Source organism: Dunckerocampus dactyliophorus, chromosome 10 (assembly GCF_027744805.1).
Source record: "Dunckerocampus dactyliophorus isolate RoL2022-P2 chromosome 10, RoL_Ddac_1.1, whole genome shotgun sequence".
Lineage (NCBI taxonomy): Eukaryota > Metazoa > Chordata > Actinopteri > Syngnathiformes > Syngnathidae > Dunckerocampus > Dunckerocampus dactyliophorus.
Genome location: NC_072828.1, coordinates 24,693,046 through 24,710,335, shown reverse-complemented (window position 1 = coordinate 24,710,335; position 17,290 = coordinate 24,693,046). Strand labels below are relative to the sequence as shown.

General features: G+C 39.7%; 1 protein-coding gene across 1 annotated transcript; it reads left to right on the top strand.

Moving 5' to 3' along the window:
* Positions 1-12,649: 12,649 nt before the first annotated feature.
* LOC129188831 (prostaglandin E2 receptor EP4 subtype-like) lies at positions 12,650-17,030 on the top strand. Its single transcript, XM_054789868.1, has 2 exons — positions 12,650-13,574; positions 15,100-17,030. The coding sequence occupies exons 1-2, from the start codon at positions 12,672-12,674 to the stop codon at positions 15,427-15,429; spliced, it is 1,233 nt and encodes a 410-aa protein (XP_054645843.1). The 5' UTR covers positions 12,650-12,671; the 3' UTR covers positions 15,430-17,030.
* The last annotated feature ends 260 nt before the right edge of the window (positions 17,031-17,290 follow it).

The following is a 17,290-nucleotide window of genomic DNA, read 5'->3' as shown; positions in this document are numbered from 1 at the left end:
TGCAGATACAGAAGTCTGTTTGTTTCTTTGTTCTTGTGTTCTTAATGATACAATGTTGTAAACCTACTATTGATAATACAGTACAATAAACCTCTAAAGACAATGTAAATACAGCTTTTCTTCAGATTGTTATCGACAATCTATTAATATAGAGTCTGTTGCTCCAGGCCTCACCCGAGCAGCCACTGCGGTAAATACACAATGATAGCTATAAATTAGGGGTGGGCGATACTGCAAATTTTGGTATCAACACGACACCAAGTAAATCCAGAGCCAGTATTGCCAGTGCTAATAATGATGCAGATCGTTTTTACTGTAATAATTGAATGATAATTAAATGATTTTGTGATTTTTGCCTTTAGTTTGTTGATTGTGATTATAATCCAAATAAAAACAACAAACAAACAAATATTTTTCACGATAAAACGTATTTGCGAGCAATTTAACAATATATAAATACAAATAAAACAAATATTCCCTTATTCCCTTTTATTACAAGAAACCCACAAATACTTGTGAAAATACACATAAAAGAGAACTGGCAAAATATGGGTCTCATCATGATATTATAATTCGATACTGATACCACCCTTCGTATCGATACAATCGTTCAATATGTCAACATTTGGATCAGTCCTGCTGTAAATGTATTCTTTGCAAAACAGACATGGCCAGAGGTTATTACTTTTGATGTAAAGTTGAAGAAAACACATTTGCTAACCTGGGCACTCTTTGTGCAACAGTCTGCTAACTCTTCATCCGTTTTCTGGAAAATCTCTTTTATTGTGTCCAGGACAGGCTCTGCCTAGAAAACACATAATAACAGCACTCCTCACAACTGGAATACAAATATTTATAGTGCTGGGAAGTAATGCCCTGTGATTGGCTGGCGACCAGTCCAGGGTGTGTACCCCGCCTCTCACCCGAAGTCAGCTGGGATAGGCTCCAGCACACCCCAGCGACCCAAATTAGGATAAGCGGCATAGAAAATGAATGAATTATAAAGTAAACCCCAAATTCTACTGAGTGCATTGCATAAAATAAGGCCCACCAACAGTTTATCATGACAGGACGGACAAAAAAAGTCTCAAGAACTCATGTTTGAAAATAAACAGGGAGTCTGCCATTTTGGATTGGACCTTGGATTGGAGAAAACAAGGTTTTGTACTTTGACGAACTCTTCCTGGGGAATTTGACCAAAGGAACCCAAATCTAAATTATGGATACTAGACCGATAGATAATGATAAATTGTGAAGGTTTTTAGGCTGTCCTGTAAGATATGGGAGGAGTCTTTGATGAGCAAAACAAAATCCAAACAACACAGCTCCACCACGTCAAACTTCTATAATAAAGTGGTGTATGTATGATGAAGATGACACCCTGAAGACATCCTAGTTAGATCCCTAGCATGCTATACTTAAAGCCGTGGCACATCTGTTGTGTCCCTGCAGTGATCCTGTGGCCCGTGCATGAGCAATGTGGTGTAAACAAAGAATAAAAGAGGTGTAAAGGTGACTATAGGGGTGTTATTTCATGTCTACAGGGCTCTAATAATGGTTAAAAAAAGGAATTTAGAAAGTCATAAACAGGCCATATGCCATTGATATTGAATCCTACATCACAGAAATTCACTTATTGCAGTCGGGTCTGGAACCAACTGGCCGCAATAAACATGGGAAGACTGTGGGGAAAAAAAAGAAAAATGGAAAAAAAGCTTTTTTTTTAGTCTGTGTGTCCATGATGTATGTTACATAATGTTAAGACTAAGGTTGTCATGTTTTTTTGTTTGTTTGTTTGTTAAGTGCAAATGTTGTGTTGGTGTGTGTCTGGGATCTTTTAATGTTTCGTAGGACTCCGGCTCCCCGGATTGACTGCAGTGGGGGACCAGCCCTCCATAAAGAGGCAGAGAGACACCCGTAGAGCGAAGAGCATCTCCCATCTCTCTCCCTTTCCAAATGGCTGCACTTAGTTTTTTTGGATGTGTCTTTTGTTTCTACCCTACTGTAAATAAATTCACCGTACAGCACTAAAAAAGTTGCCTGGTGGCTTTTGAGACTCGAGAGAGTTGGGGCCGCTTTACCGTATGTTAGACCTCTGCTGTTTCCCCCGGCTGGAGCGTAACACATAAACATTGCTGATCATAATGGAGGACTTCCCCCTTTAAGAATTCAAATGTCAGTGTTTCCTGTGTGGCCTTGTGGGTGTGTTGTTACCAGGTGAGCCATCTTGACGTAGAAGAGGCTGTAGGTGTCTTCTTGTCGGTAGATGTATGCCAAAGCTCTCAGGTCCCACTTGTCTTTGACGAGTGAACTGATCTTGCTCCTCTCGTGTTCATGTTGGACTGCCTGAAAAAGAGGCAAGGATGATTTCACACTAGAATTTAGTCCAAGATTGTGAACAATCTGAAGCAATAAAATCCAATCAAAATATTTTCCAGCAGGATGAACATCAACATCATCACCATCTGTGATGCATTCCAAAAAATGGAGACAGATTTAGGTTCGATGGCATTGTTCCTTTATTTTTTTCACGTCATTTAATTTCATTCAGTATGACTCGCATTATAAATAATTTCAATATTCCAGCTTTGTGAGATAAATGCTGCTTTCAAGCGTTTACAGTCATCCCTCGCCACTTCACGCTTCGAATTTTCAAAAATATATTAATAAATCATGCTGTTTATTTAACTACCTCAAAAACACAAGGTGCTTTTGCGGCTTTTACCCACGCAAAGCTGAAACTCAACTCTAAACCCCTGATGTCACTTCCTGTCCACTTCTCCGAGGGAACACATTTATAGTAACACACAGGAGCATGAGTATTTACGCCTTGAATATCTTATTTACTCTTATTATATCTACTATATTGGGTAATACGCGTGCAAAGGTGACTATAGGGGTGTTATTTCATGACTAGAGGACTCTAATAATGTTAAAAACCATATTTAGAAGGTCGTAAACAGGTTTTCTACGCTCTAATTATGAAGAGATTCCCTTTATAAATAGGGACTCCTACTTTGGAGAAATTCACTTATCACGGTCAAGTCTGAAACCAATTAACCGTGATAAACCGTGATGGATCACTGTATCAATGATTTGAATCATTTTACTTCCAAAAGTCAAGCTGTATAATTAGGTCTTCTTGTCATTTATCTCACATTCAACTCTTCTGTTGGCTGTTCAGCCAGTTTTAATGTTATTGGAGCCATCATCTATTTTTGTGGGCAAGTCATTCAAGGTCAGTGTTTTTCATCTGGAAACTAAAAGTATGAACTTTTCTTCTTTTTTTTGTTTGCTGGCTTTTCATCCAATTCAGTTTCATAAATGCTCTTTGTCTCTTCCCAAAGGAATGGTGGGAAACAAGAAGGAAACTGGTCTTAGTGTGATAATCCAAACAGGGAAACAGTCTTTGGTGCGCATTGAATGAACACAAAGAATTGAATAGTTTGTAATGAGTCACATTACCCCAGTGCGTTCGTCTACAATCTTGAAGCCGGTGCATGAGACTTTCAACCACACTCTCTGCTTGTGTTTGCCCTGTTTTCTTGCAGCTGTCTCCATGCGCTGCAATGGACACACGCACACGCACACGCACACAAGCTTAGTATTGAAAGAGCTGACCCTTTATGTTCAACCATCTCCAAGTAAGATAAGGCTTATACTATTATACATAATTTTAACATTATTAGAGCTCTCTAGACATAAAAGAACACCCCGTAGTCACCTTTACACTTGCCAATGTTAGTTAGTTACCCAATGTAGGACACATAATAAGAGGAAATAAGACAAAATGCTTTATATTTGTATTTTCGTTCATTTTGTAACTTCTATGCTTGGAAATTAATAATTTTGGCCAAGAATGTGAAAAATTGTCTTAAATATGCATATTTTTTTTTGTAATAATAGGCCGTAGTCAAACCACTAAACTGCAGTAATTTATTAATTAAGGGGGACGTTGACTACGCCCTAGTATTAGGTAAAAAATATGCATATTTAAGCAAATTTTATGCATACTGGGGCTAAATTGAGCATTTTGAGTGTGTGTGTGTGTGTGTGTGATTATAGTGTAAAAGTACATAAGTATTATTTCTACACAAGCGTGTAGTAAGCGGATCAAATGAAACAAACTGTAGGCTAGGGGTGTGTGTGTGATTATATACTGTAATATTCTACACTGGTCACTAGATGTCAGTAATGTTACATGGATGAGACAATTGCCATTGTTGATAATGTGGCTCTCCCAATGCCAATGTGTAAGTTTATAATATGTCTTATTTCTGTTTAATATGTCTTATTATCTCTTATTATCACCTATAACACAAAGCTAAGATGTGGATGTTGGATAGCTAAGCATATGCTGACCTACATTGGATTCCTTGTAGCATCTTCAATGCACAAAATGTATGAAAGTAACTGATACCGAGATTTAGTTGTGTTGTTTTCTTGCAATACCTTAAGTTTACTCATGGAGTCTCTGCACATCTTGTCACCACTGGCACTGGGTACCATGTCCACACCAATCAGCTTGGCCTTGAAGCGCACACTGTCTCCATGGAAACCTGAAGTAGTGTCAAGGTCATTGTAGTTCCTCTGAAGCAATGATGTATTTATCGTATTATTTTGCCATTTATAATAATAATAATAAGACATTTTACTGGTACAGCGCTTTTCATAAAGACAAAGACGCTTTCCAGGGAGCAAAACAACAGTTAAAAAATAAAATTAAAAATACTCAAACCTAAAAAAAAATAAATATTATTATTATTAACTCATTCAATACCAAAGACGTATTTATACGTTTTTATAAGCCAGAACGCCCAATCCCAAAGATGTATTTATACGTTTTTTACACGAGAGGCAAAAAATGACGCAAGTGCACCGTAAAAGATGTCACTGTTAGAGCAATATTAAGCCATAAAAATGGCCACAAGGTGGTAGAAGTACATTTGGTAAGAGCTTGGCATGGGTCTTTTTTATGTAAAAACACACTCAACGGCAAGGAGGAAGTGGAAGAGCAGGGGGAAGCGTAACGTGCAGAAGGATACGCACTGTAGGGAAATTTTAATGCATGCACGCACACACACACACAGCTTAGTTCCAAATGTGAAAATTGTAAATAGTTAACGGTGTTATATCCATCCAATCTATTTTCTATGCCGCTTATCATCACTAGGGTCGCGGGTATGCTGCAGCCTATCCTAGCTGACTTCGGCCAAGAGGCGGGGTACACCATGGACTGGTCGCCAGCCAATCGCAGGGCACATATAGACAAACAACCATTCACTCTCACTTTCCTACCTATGGACAATTTAGAGTCTCCAGTTAACCTAACATGCATGCTTCTGGAATGTGGTAGGAAACCAGAGTACCCGGAGAAAACGCACACACGGGGAGAACATGCAAATTCCTCACAGAGACGCCCAACAGAGATTCGTACCCATTCGTACGTATTCTTCTGGTAGGTTCCATGTTTATATACCCAAAAATCATATACTGGAAAAATCAGTTAAAATTTGTCTAAAATGGCCAGTACTGAAGGCGTTGAATTTGGAAAAATTGCTAATAATGATTCTAATTAATAAATAATAATTATTAATAAATGTATAAATTAGAAGTTTGTGTAAAATACATTTACTGTATAATACATGAATAATAAACATCACTGTACATGCTTGTTTTCCTGCATTTATAATACAGATTTTGTGTATTGCTATGGATATACAGTATATGGATGAATACTTCATAAATGTGAGTTTTTAAATGATTAGAGTTTACTGATGGTCAGGCCCTCAATTTGTATTGTAGGTCTGAAGTCCATGAAATTCACTTTATGGTAGTAAGCCTATCTGGTTCCCTGAAGTTTGAAGAACAATGTATCTTTTTAGTTTCACAAATTTCTCATTTTGCATTGTTCATGTTTTTGATTTTGCTTATATTTCTCCTTTCAGCTTCAATACATGACATACTAAAGCTAAGTACGCAGCAGCTTTTTAATTATACTAAAAAACGATGACCTTTGCTGTAGCTCGTAACAACAAATGATTGACTTGTGCGAAAACACTTCACAAGAGACCGAACATCTGTTCACAAATGCTATCAGTGTTCCCCTCACATTAGCTTGACTTCAGACAAGTAGTTCCAGTTATCCTCGTCACAAAGCTTTCTAAATTCCTGTAACACTCTTCTGTAGAACGTCAGTGACTGCACAACTGGAACAGCTGGACTTCCCAAAACACTCACACCTCACACAATTTACACTGCTTGATTTCATGCGAGTTTCCCACTACTGTCATTTTCAAGTGCACGCTGAGGGAGATAAAGCTGCTGGATGCTGACAGGTCATGATACCTCAAATGCATGTACTGCCATCTTGTAGAGTTGACATCAGGAGGTTGCGTACAGCCACAGCTGTTAATGCCAATGTTTTTTGACTGGGTGCTTTTGCTTTTCTAGTCTGTATCGTCATGAGATTATGTGTAAAAATCAATGACATGGCAATACATGATATACAGTATACAGTAGATCCCCGCGATTCGTGGGACTTCCGTTCCAAGAAAGGCAGATGCTCATACAAATTTTTGACACACATCTCGCTCCCCCTCACCCTCCAAACACTCCTGCTAGCTTGAGATTGACATTATCCTCCGATTTCCCATCAACATTTGCAATAAAGGTGACTGTTGTCATCATTATTACCGGTACATTAGATTCAGCTCCAGGACCCTCCCCTTCTTTCTTCAGTATGCCTCACACGTGATCACATGCATTTAAAATGATCAAATGTACCACTAATGAATGCTAATGTATGATGATCAATGAATAGATGGAATCAATCATACAGTTAAGTTTCACTTTTACGGCTCACAGCAACCGTGGTGCGTTGAAGGCTTACCGAACAAAGCGGGAAATCGCAACACTTGACAAAAAACATTATCAGTGAAGCATGAATACATAAACATGCCAAAATTGTGGGGGGTTTTTAACAGTAGTGTACAGTATGTACGCGATACATTTAACCTGTTTAATAACATATTTATAAATGATATTCAATTATATGATATTAAATTATATACCGACTTAGCTTGAATGAGGTGTGTTTTCTGTGGAAAAAAAACAGTTTTTGGAGAAAAAGAAAAAGTTTTTTGAATGAAAATCTGTAAATTTGCAGGGAATGCTGGATGCTGAATCGTGAGTTTACTGAGGACCGACCAGATTTCGAGCTGCATGAATGAGTGGATGGTCCAATTCCCGTACAGGTCTTCTCTTATAACAAAAACACGAGAACTGTAGTAAAAAAATGTGATCTTGAGTAGCATACTGTATATGGCGCAAAAGTGACTCGAGGCCCATGTTTATTTGCGTGAAAGTGAATGTTATTGCAGTTTAATATGGGAAATGAAAGGTTTATTATTGTGGTTGTAGTTTGCTGCGCCCGGGGTACTCAGACAACCCCCTGCTTGGAAGTGAATTAAGTTATGTAATACACAAAGTGTTGAGGAGACAAGAATCAAAGCCTACCAAGCAGTTATAAAAATAGACTTATAACTTAAAAGATGACAAGTGGCATAATTAGAATTAGAACAGTAGTTTGTGTGCAGGTGCAACGTCAATAAAGGATCAACAGTGCACGATAAACATAAATATTCAAGTTAAAGGTTGCACCAATTACTTTTTGGTAACTTCCAGGCAGCTGGAACAACTTGACACTGACTTATCATCAGCACATCTGCTTGTGTTGCTGGTTACAGTGCGATGTTAATGTCAACAACAGCGATGTTGTACCTCTTGTGTTGGAGGACAGCCATGTCTGTCCTAACGCGGGACATTCCCCTGCAGTTTGCTGCGTCTCCATCACAGCAAAGGCCTGCCAGGAAATCTTCAGCTGGCAGTTGCTAAAAAAAAATAATCAGTACAGTTTTGACTTATTTGCAGAAAAAAGACAAACTTGTAATTTTGGTACCGGGTAAAAAAAAAAAATCACCTGCTTGGAGTATATCCCTGCTGCTCGCACACACTCACAGATAAAATGCGTCAGGGTCAAAGGTGGTCTGAGAATGCACTGATGAAACATTAACATCCGCTGGGAATCTCACACTCATGAGAGCTCTTGAAGAAGATAGTCAGATTAGTGTATGGTCATGTGACTCTCACAGGGACATTCTCTGGCTGGGAAAGGCGCCAGAGATGGTCCCTTTAGACCATCCAAACAAAGTGCGACCTTTAAGTGTGCATTTTTCTGTTACATTCACAATGACCGGGTTTTTCACCACGCGGGATTCAAATGAGAACAATCAAAATCCATGAGTAGACTTGGATGGGGAATAAAAGGAACAGCTTGTGATCCAAAGCATTCCCCGTCACGTGGCAAACATGGAGGAGGCCAATGGAACAAGCTCACTTCTGTTTATTGATGAGCTGACAGAAGTACTGAGGTGCATGGGACACAGTGGATGGGCGTTTTTGTTTCGCTGCACCGTGAGCATTTATACTGGCTGTTCTAACTTAAAACAGGGTTAAGTTTGAGAGCATGTGGCAAAAAACTGAGACGTTACAGTCATAAAACTCTCTCCACTTAGTTAAAAAGATAAAAACGCAAATGTTGAACACTGTTGAACAAATATTTGCGAGCCAGACTACGATATTTGTGTTAGCCAAGAGGTTTTCCTGCATGTTGAAACGTCTATACACGAAACTCCCAGAGACAGGAAGAGTTTCCTTTCAGATAATCCCCTAATCTTCTCTAAATGAAAGGGATTATTCTTTAATTGAAATAGCATCCAAGCTCTGGATATTTAGACCTCTTTGACAGCAAGACAGACGGACATGACGCACCACATTCATCCCAAGCCCTTCTGTGGAAACACCACAGCCAGGAAGATGTCATGTGGAATGCCGTCATCACTGTGCGCTTGCTTTAGCTCCCATGAGAGGAGTCTGAAAAGTTCAATAAGTCTCATAAAAGGCAATAAAAGGTAATATGCAGAGATGTTCCTCCGTGTGGCGCTCCACAGGCATGCACTAATGATAGTTTCAAAGTAACTGACACATTGTGATGAGCTACAGTATGATACAACCATGGGTGGCATTGTCTTTTATGTAGTGCAAGTCGGGGTGACTTTTGTCTTACTAGTTTATGTAACTCCAGACTCGCTCAACTTTGGATTCCCTTGTGGTTCTCCGATCATCTTGACTCACTTCCCAGAGTGGGCAGTGCTAAAAAAAAAACACAATGAAAAAAAGTTTGCATGACAGCACAACTTCTGTTTGGTTTGCATCCATTTTTAAGGCTTTTAAGGCCATCTGTTAGACGCCATAAAAACAGCAATTAAACCACAATTACATATTTTTTACGTGATAAATTTATATTTCCGTGAGGATATCAGACCACTGTGGTCACAAGTTGTTGCCACAGTTAATAACAACAATTTGTTGCATTGTAATCGAGTCATTTGGTTAAGTTGGCTTTTATTGTTTTGGGTTTTTTTATAGCTTTAATGAATGGTAAGCAGTGAGCCGTGTTACACTGAGAGCAACTGTGCAGAACATTAAATCTGCATCATAGCTTCTGCCACAGTTGCAGCAGGAGGTATAACATGTCTCTTAAATGAATAATCGTGAGACATTTTTCTTACGTTATATATTTGGAGAGGCCTATAAAGCGAGGAACCATATTTGGTCACTTAAAAATGAGTTGAAATCGACAGCCAACGCCTCACCGTTGAAACTTTGTGATGTGATTTTCGCTGAATAAAGTCAGTGATAATAATGAAAAAGTTTAATTTAATTGAATGAAAATGTATGTAACACAAACCCGTCTATTTCGAAAAACTAATCAAGTCCCGCTTTGCTGTATTATTACTGAAACGAGTCCACAATCTGAGACCCTATGAAGAATCAGTCAGTTTATGTCAACATTTATTGTAGAATGGCTAACTCCATTGTTACGGCTACGCAGTCTGAAACAACAGCAACGTAACTACTGTCCAGTTTCACAGCATTCAAATGTGAAACTTCCTGTTCAGTGCAAAATAAAAGTATGGCAGTATTAACCTGGATTCTACCCGCAGCAACTAATAAAATGCTGATTGTAAAACACTGTAAGAAAGGTTTTAAAGGAAAAAAAGGCTGTCTTGTCATTGTAGTCAACAAATAAAACAAAATTATGAGATTTATAAGAGTATAGAATATTAGATGATGAGGCAGGATGACGCACAAATCAGGGTTTGGTGTCTACACAACAGAACTGTATACTTTCCAGCAAGACGCACTTCCACCAGCTGCTTGGCAACTCTTCTTCTCTCTTGGTCTGGCTCTAACGAGCAGGCAAACACCACTGCCCCCAATAGCCCCCTATAACCCCTGAATCACAGCTCAAAACCATACATAATACTGCCGTCACTACAATATCATATGAAAACAGAAATGACAGTAAGTGAATTTCTGCGAAGTAGGATTCAATAGAGCATAGAAAACCTGTTTATGACTTTCTAAATACAATCTTCACCATTATTAGAACCCTGTAGTCACCTTTACACTCCTATTATATAGTTAGCCTCCAATTTATTTACTGTATCCTAAAGTTAAGAAAGGGTTTAAAACGGAGCGAGGAAGAAGGACAAATAAGCCAAAAACTTACCACTTCCACACGGAATGGGAGGAGAACTTCTTTTCACTCTGTCATGTCGCCTAGTGGCCAGAATACTATACCTTTGTATTTCTATATTTTGTGACTAATAATACGCCATAGTCAACCAAAATACAGCAATCTTTTATTAATTCATACAAAAAAACTTCTGAAAAAAACGCGATAGAGCAAGGGAGCGATAATAGAACCACGATATTACATTACGACATACAAACGGAGGAAAATCGTGTCAGTTGTGCTGTAAGTTAAAAAATACTTCATCGCAAATTCTGAATGTAAATGTGCAAGCGATGGTTAGTTTCAGTTGACGTACGTCGAAGTCAGTCAGTCAGTCAGAGACGGTGGCGGAGCGGCGAGGTGGCTGAGGCGGCCACCCCCAATTTTGACAAACGTGGCTCTGCGGTGCAGGCCATTAGTTCTTGGACGCATTTCACTGCAGCACACAACTTTTCGTGTGGAGAAACTGTCAACAAAACCGCGTCTTGCGTGAACTGCAAGCAGCAGGTAAGTTTTCCATGATTGCTTTGGTCGGTTCCGGTGAAGATGATGCTGACTTGGATTCTGAAGCATCACTCAGCACATAAATCTGTTGGAATCTATTGGAAGCTCTCTGTAGCCGCATGAGTGGGCGTGTAAACCAAGGAGTCATTGCTTTACAGAGGTTTAAGATGATGTCCTGTACATTTTTATACATATATGTGCAATGTTTACAAAAGTTCTGTGAGTCACATACTAAATTCTTCTCCGTGTGCACATTTCCTAATTCCGCCGTCTGCAGAGATCATTGACAGATAAAACACAGTGTAAGTGCATTTCATATAAACGAGCTACCTTTACAACGCTGAAGAGAACTATAAAGCAGAGAGGGACAGCTTGTTCATCCTATGATTCACCGTGAACTCGGGGACATTCCACTCAGCAGCGGAGTTTCCACGCTTTGGCATCACTTATGTTGCCATTTCAGAGGCTGCCAGCTCTCTTGCGAAGTTTACCTCTCTCAGGGTGGTGTTCTACTTGGTCTTTTAAGGCCGGCTGCAGTCAGAGACCATCAGCGATGCTCCTCACTGTAAACATAAGTCAGACTGTACTTATGTGTGATGGCTGGAGAGTCGTAGCAGGCTTTTTGTTGCTGACGTCCTGCCTGCTCCTTATACAACCATTTACAGTCATCTCCATGTCCTACAGTATGTTAAACTAATTTGTCTGCAGTTTCAACATTGCCATGCTATATTGACGCAGAATATGCATCACACGCAAAACACTGTGTTGTAAGGCAGGGGTGTCAAAAGTGCGGCCCGGGGCCCATTCGAAAAATATAATTGAACAAGAAAACAAAAAAAGACAGTCGCAAAAAATGAGAACTCAGCAGTAATTTGGGGGAGCTGCGGTTTGCGTGTTGTTGTTGTTGTACTGTTATTATTATTATGTAGAGTAACTGGGCCTTGAGTCTTTTCATTGCACTTCTGGGGGAGGAAGAATTTGTCCTCCAGCAGACATGCAGCCTTGCGTGTATAACTAATTAATCTCATATGTTTGACAAACTTGTGAGAAAAGTTGACCCGCTCACAAGCTGCCACAAACATGACCGGGGACTGTGATTGCGTCACCACTGACAGATGATAAAATGTTACAGAAAAAAACTGGGTTGGCAATACTGCACATTTTGGTATCAAGCTGATACCAAGTAAATAAAGGCTAGTATTATTTGAAAATGATCAAGCTTATTGAGTGACTGTATGGTTTTGTTCGAAGTAAAGTAAACCATTACCATGTTTGTATATTATTTAAAAACAAACATAGGAGAGAACTGAAAAATAGCATGCTATATCGACCCAATTTGGAACCCACCCTTGGTATCGGTACCATCGATGTTTGAATCGACCTGCCCACCCTTTATAGGCTACTCCCTCGTCCAATCAGATTGCTGGGTGGGCTGTAGCACAGGGGTATCTGCCTACTTGGCGGATCCCACTGGTGCGTAAAGACCCAGTCCATGTGGATTACTGGAACCACTGGAGAGCCCAACATGAGTCCTCATGATCCGGTCCGAGAGATAACCCCTAAAGTCCACTTGAGCCCAAAAGACATGCTGCTGTCAAACGTGAGCCACTTGGTGCGTGTGTCCATGGAGAATCCGAACTTTACGCACGGTTCCACCTCCAGGAATGAGACCCTAATGGTTCATCGCTGGAAAGAAACGATGTCTTTACCGATATTAATGTTCGCCGGGGGAGCCATTGGGAATATAATAGCCATCATCGTTCTCTCGGTGTCGAGACAGGAGAGGAAAAGTTCTGCTTTCTACACTCTGGTGTGCGGACTGGCTGTGACAGACCTGCTGGGCACATGTCTCGCAAGTCCGATCACCATCGCAAACTACATGGACGGCAAGCTGCTCCAAAGCGGGAAACTCTGTGACTTCCACGCCTTTTTGTTGCTCTTTTTCGGCTTGACCGGCCTGAGCATCATTTGCGCCATGGCGGCGGAGAGGTACATGGCCATATGCTGCCCTTACTTGTACCAGCGGTGGGGGGTGGACCGACGCTTTGCGCGAATCTTCCTGGTGTTCATGTACGGCACCAATGTCCTCTTCTGCTGCATCCCAATGATGGGCGCGGTGAGGAGCAAGCTGCAGCCCTCCAAAACCTGGTGCTTCATCGACCTGAACACACCCGAGCCGGTGGCCGCCGTGTACTCGGTGCTGTACGGCGTGGTGAGCGTCGTGCTCATCGTGGGAACCACCGCGCTCAACGTGGCCGTGTGCGGCGCGCTTCTGCTTATGCGGCGGCGCAGCGTGCGAAGGATGGGTAGCGGCAGGAGCAGCGTCCGGGACAGGTGGAGGGACCTGTCCTCCGCCGCGGAGACACAGATCATGACGGTGCTGGTGATGACTTCCGTCGTGGTTCTGGCCTGTTCGGCTCCACTAGTGGTGAGTGTGAAAGCATACCGGACACAGCTCTTTGCCAAATTAAGTTCACCTGTGAAGGTTTTCCTACATTTTAGATGAAAATGCCAAACTTCTGGTACAGTATATACAGTAATATAAAGTATATGTTCTCTATAAGAGGTAGAAGAGTATACTCCTTTTCGAACAGGCTGAATTGTTTCAAGTCCTAAAGCAGGGACATCCAAAGTTCGACAAAAAATTAAAAACAATGACAACAAATGGGTTAATTGGCGACTCGAAATTGTCCATAGGTATGAATGTGAGTGTGAATGGTTGTTTGTCTATATGTGCCCTGTGATTGGCTGGCGACCAGTCCAGGGTGTACCCTGCCTCTCGCCCGAAGTCAGCTGGGATAGGCTCCAGCATGCCCCTGTGACCCGAATGAGGATGAAGCGGTATAGAAAATGGATGGATGGATGGACAACAAATGGAAAAATCAGCAGCAATTTTATACGAATAAAGCTCAAACATTAAGAGAAAAAGTTGCAATCCAACGAGAAAGTCATCATTTTACGAGAACAACATTGTAACATGATGAGAAAAACAATGTCATTTTAGTAGCATAAAATGTAAATATTAAAGAATTTTATTTAAAAACACGTAAGTTGTAATATTATGATAAAAAGTTATGGGAATAAACATTAAACATTATGGAAATAAAGTCAAAATATGATAGGAATAAAGCATAATGTTACAAGAAAAAAATTGGTGGAAAAAGCTGAAATAGTTGGAAAATTAATAACAGCAGAAATGGAAAAAAAACAAATTTTACAAGAATAAAGTCAAAATATTCAGTGAAAAAAGTAGTATTCTTACGAGAAAAAAGCCGCAATTTTACAAGAATAATCTCGTAATGAGGAAAAATAATGCGTCATTGTAGTACCGTGGAGCTGAAATATTCAAGACAAAATTTTTTTTTTTTTAAGTCGGAATATTTTGACAAAAAACGAAAGTCGTCGTGTTTGGAAATATTAGGTTTGGGAAAAGTTATATTATGTGAGAAATTTGGGAAGATTATTTATGAAGACAGTTTAAATATTTGGATGATTTCAAACAAAAATAAGGAAAAAAACCAAAGTTGAAATTGATGATACACTTTTTAACCTGTATCACGAAACTGAGATGAACTTTTTTCGTGTAATATATATAACATGCTAACATTCCTACATGTGTTGCTTTCCAAAATATCAAAGTGGCCCTTGCATCTTTTCATTTTTCAGTATGAGGCCCTCGGTGGAAGAGCTTTGGACACCTCTGCCCCAATGTAACTTGTTAAGCATGTCCGAAACGAATAAAGCCATGCATGACCAAAGCTCTTACTGTGTCCAATTAAAAGTGAGCACTGGTATCTTTTCTAAGGTTTTTTTCCACTTGATCACTTGATTGTTCATGTGTACCTAATAAAGTGTCCATTGCGTACGTTGTTGTTAACTACTGAGAGGTATTTGTGCATAAATAGTGAAAATGAACACAAACCTCACCCACAGCTGGATCGTTTTCCTTTCAGGTCAGAGTGTTTGCCAACCGCCTCATGCTGAAAGATGACCCCACAGCCGACCGGGCGGCCATCCGGATTGCATCCGTGAACCCCATCCTTGACCCTTGGATCTACATCCTCCTCCGGAGGTCGCTGTTTCGCCGAATACTATCGCTATCCAGGCGATGTAGAACTCGCAGTAGCAGCAGCCTGACAAAACGAGGGCGTCTGTTTTACCCTGAACACACCAAGGAGGGCAGCCATGTGTTCAGCCAGTTGATGCACAGCAGCGTCATGAAGACGCTCCCTGATGCCAACACTTTGTCACAGTACCACGCAGATGCACTTTGTCACTCTTAAATACGCTGAAGACCGATAACAAGGAGTGTTGGCGGGTGCTTTGCTCGAATAGGAACCCAGACCTCTGATGCTGTAGACGTCGTGACAATATTTGTGGGCTTGCAGCTGGAAAGGGTTTTCATTGACCATCTCAGCTGGACGAGAGAGGCACCCTGGACTGAGCACCTGTCAATCACAGGAAAGACACTTAACGACAGACGAGCATGCACACAAGGGCAGTCGTCACTACATGTGCATAAAGTACGCTTGGGGTCTAATGGAAGAAGCTACAGTACACGAAGAAAGCACGTAAGCACAGGGAGAACTTTCACAGTCTCCAACCCTAGTCTTGACCCCTAGCACAGTCTCTATTATATAGGTTGGATGTTAGAGGGCTCATCATTGGTTCACCTTGATGTAATGGAGATGACCAGTGTCCAGATAAACGGGAGGGTTGGCACCCAGTTTAAAAACTTCACCAAATCAAACATTGTCCTTCAAAGTCAATGCACTCAGGATTTTCCAGCAGACGACGCTTTGACAAGACATTATGATTTAGGTACAAAGGAAAACTGAACTTAAAATGTGTTGAATAACTGTGAGAGGCATTTCAGTGGGTTTTGAGTATCAAAAATAGCTATTTTCAGGGTTTTTTTGAGTGCATCCAATATTTGTCTTGGAATGTAACTCATGGCAGGGATCTACTATGCTGGATATTCAATTGCTTAGCGTATCTCGACACACATTACGGATTAAATGTGATGAACGTTTCATATACAGTAATGTTGATTGTGACCAATATGATCACAATAATATTCAAATTTGATTAAAAAATATGCCCCTGTGCAAAAAGTTTACACACCCCTGCCACTGACATAACTTTCAACATTTGCGTTTGAAAATAAGACATTTCCCGGAAAATAAGGGAAATTCCCCTCGACGCAATACAAATTTGCAGTCACCATTGTCACCTGCAGTAACTGAGAGGATTTAAAAATTTGTGAAATTTATGGGAAATTATTTAAACAGGAGGGTGGCCAGAAAAGAAGGGGGGAATGCGCGACTTTCCTGGAGAAACTGAGAGGATTGACAGGTATGGCCATAGATCAGGGGTGTCCAAAGTGTGGCCCGGGGGTCATTTGTTGCCGGTTTTTATTGGCCTACGGCACATTCTAAAAATATAATTTAATAAGAAACTTTAAAAAACAAAAATAGCAGCAAAAATCGAAAAATGTGCAGGAATTTTTGTAAAATTTGTAATTTTACAAAAATGCTAGGGGGAAAAAATGTAGTAATATAAAGCTGAAATATTAAAGAGGAAAAAATGTAATTTTTTAAAAACTTGTAATATGAGAAACAAAACAACAAAAAACGTTTTTTGTTTTAATTTATGGAAAATTAGGTTGCGGATAAAGTTATGTTATGAAAATAAAGTAAAAATATTGTGGGAATAAAGTCAGAAATACAAGAAGGAAATTTAGAAGACGAAAGTTGGAATAGTTGGGAAAAAAAAAAGCCTGGAAGGAAAAAAGTCACAATTTTACGAGAATAAACTCCTAATATTATGAAGAATAAGAATGTAATTTTAGTAGCAGACAGTTGAAATATATATATATATATATATATATATATATATATATATATATATATATATATATATATATAAACTTATGAAAAAAACCCACAAAATAAAGTTGTACTTTTTAGAAAATTAGGTTGGAGAAAAAGTTATACTATGGGAATAAAGTCAAATGACGAAAATAAAATCTCTGATTATATAAGAAGGAAGTTGAAATATTTAAAAAATTTAAGAAAAAAAAACCAAAAATGGGAAAAAGAAGAGCAAACACCAAAGTTGATACTACAATAATAATAGGCTTTT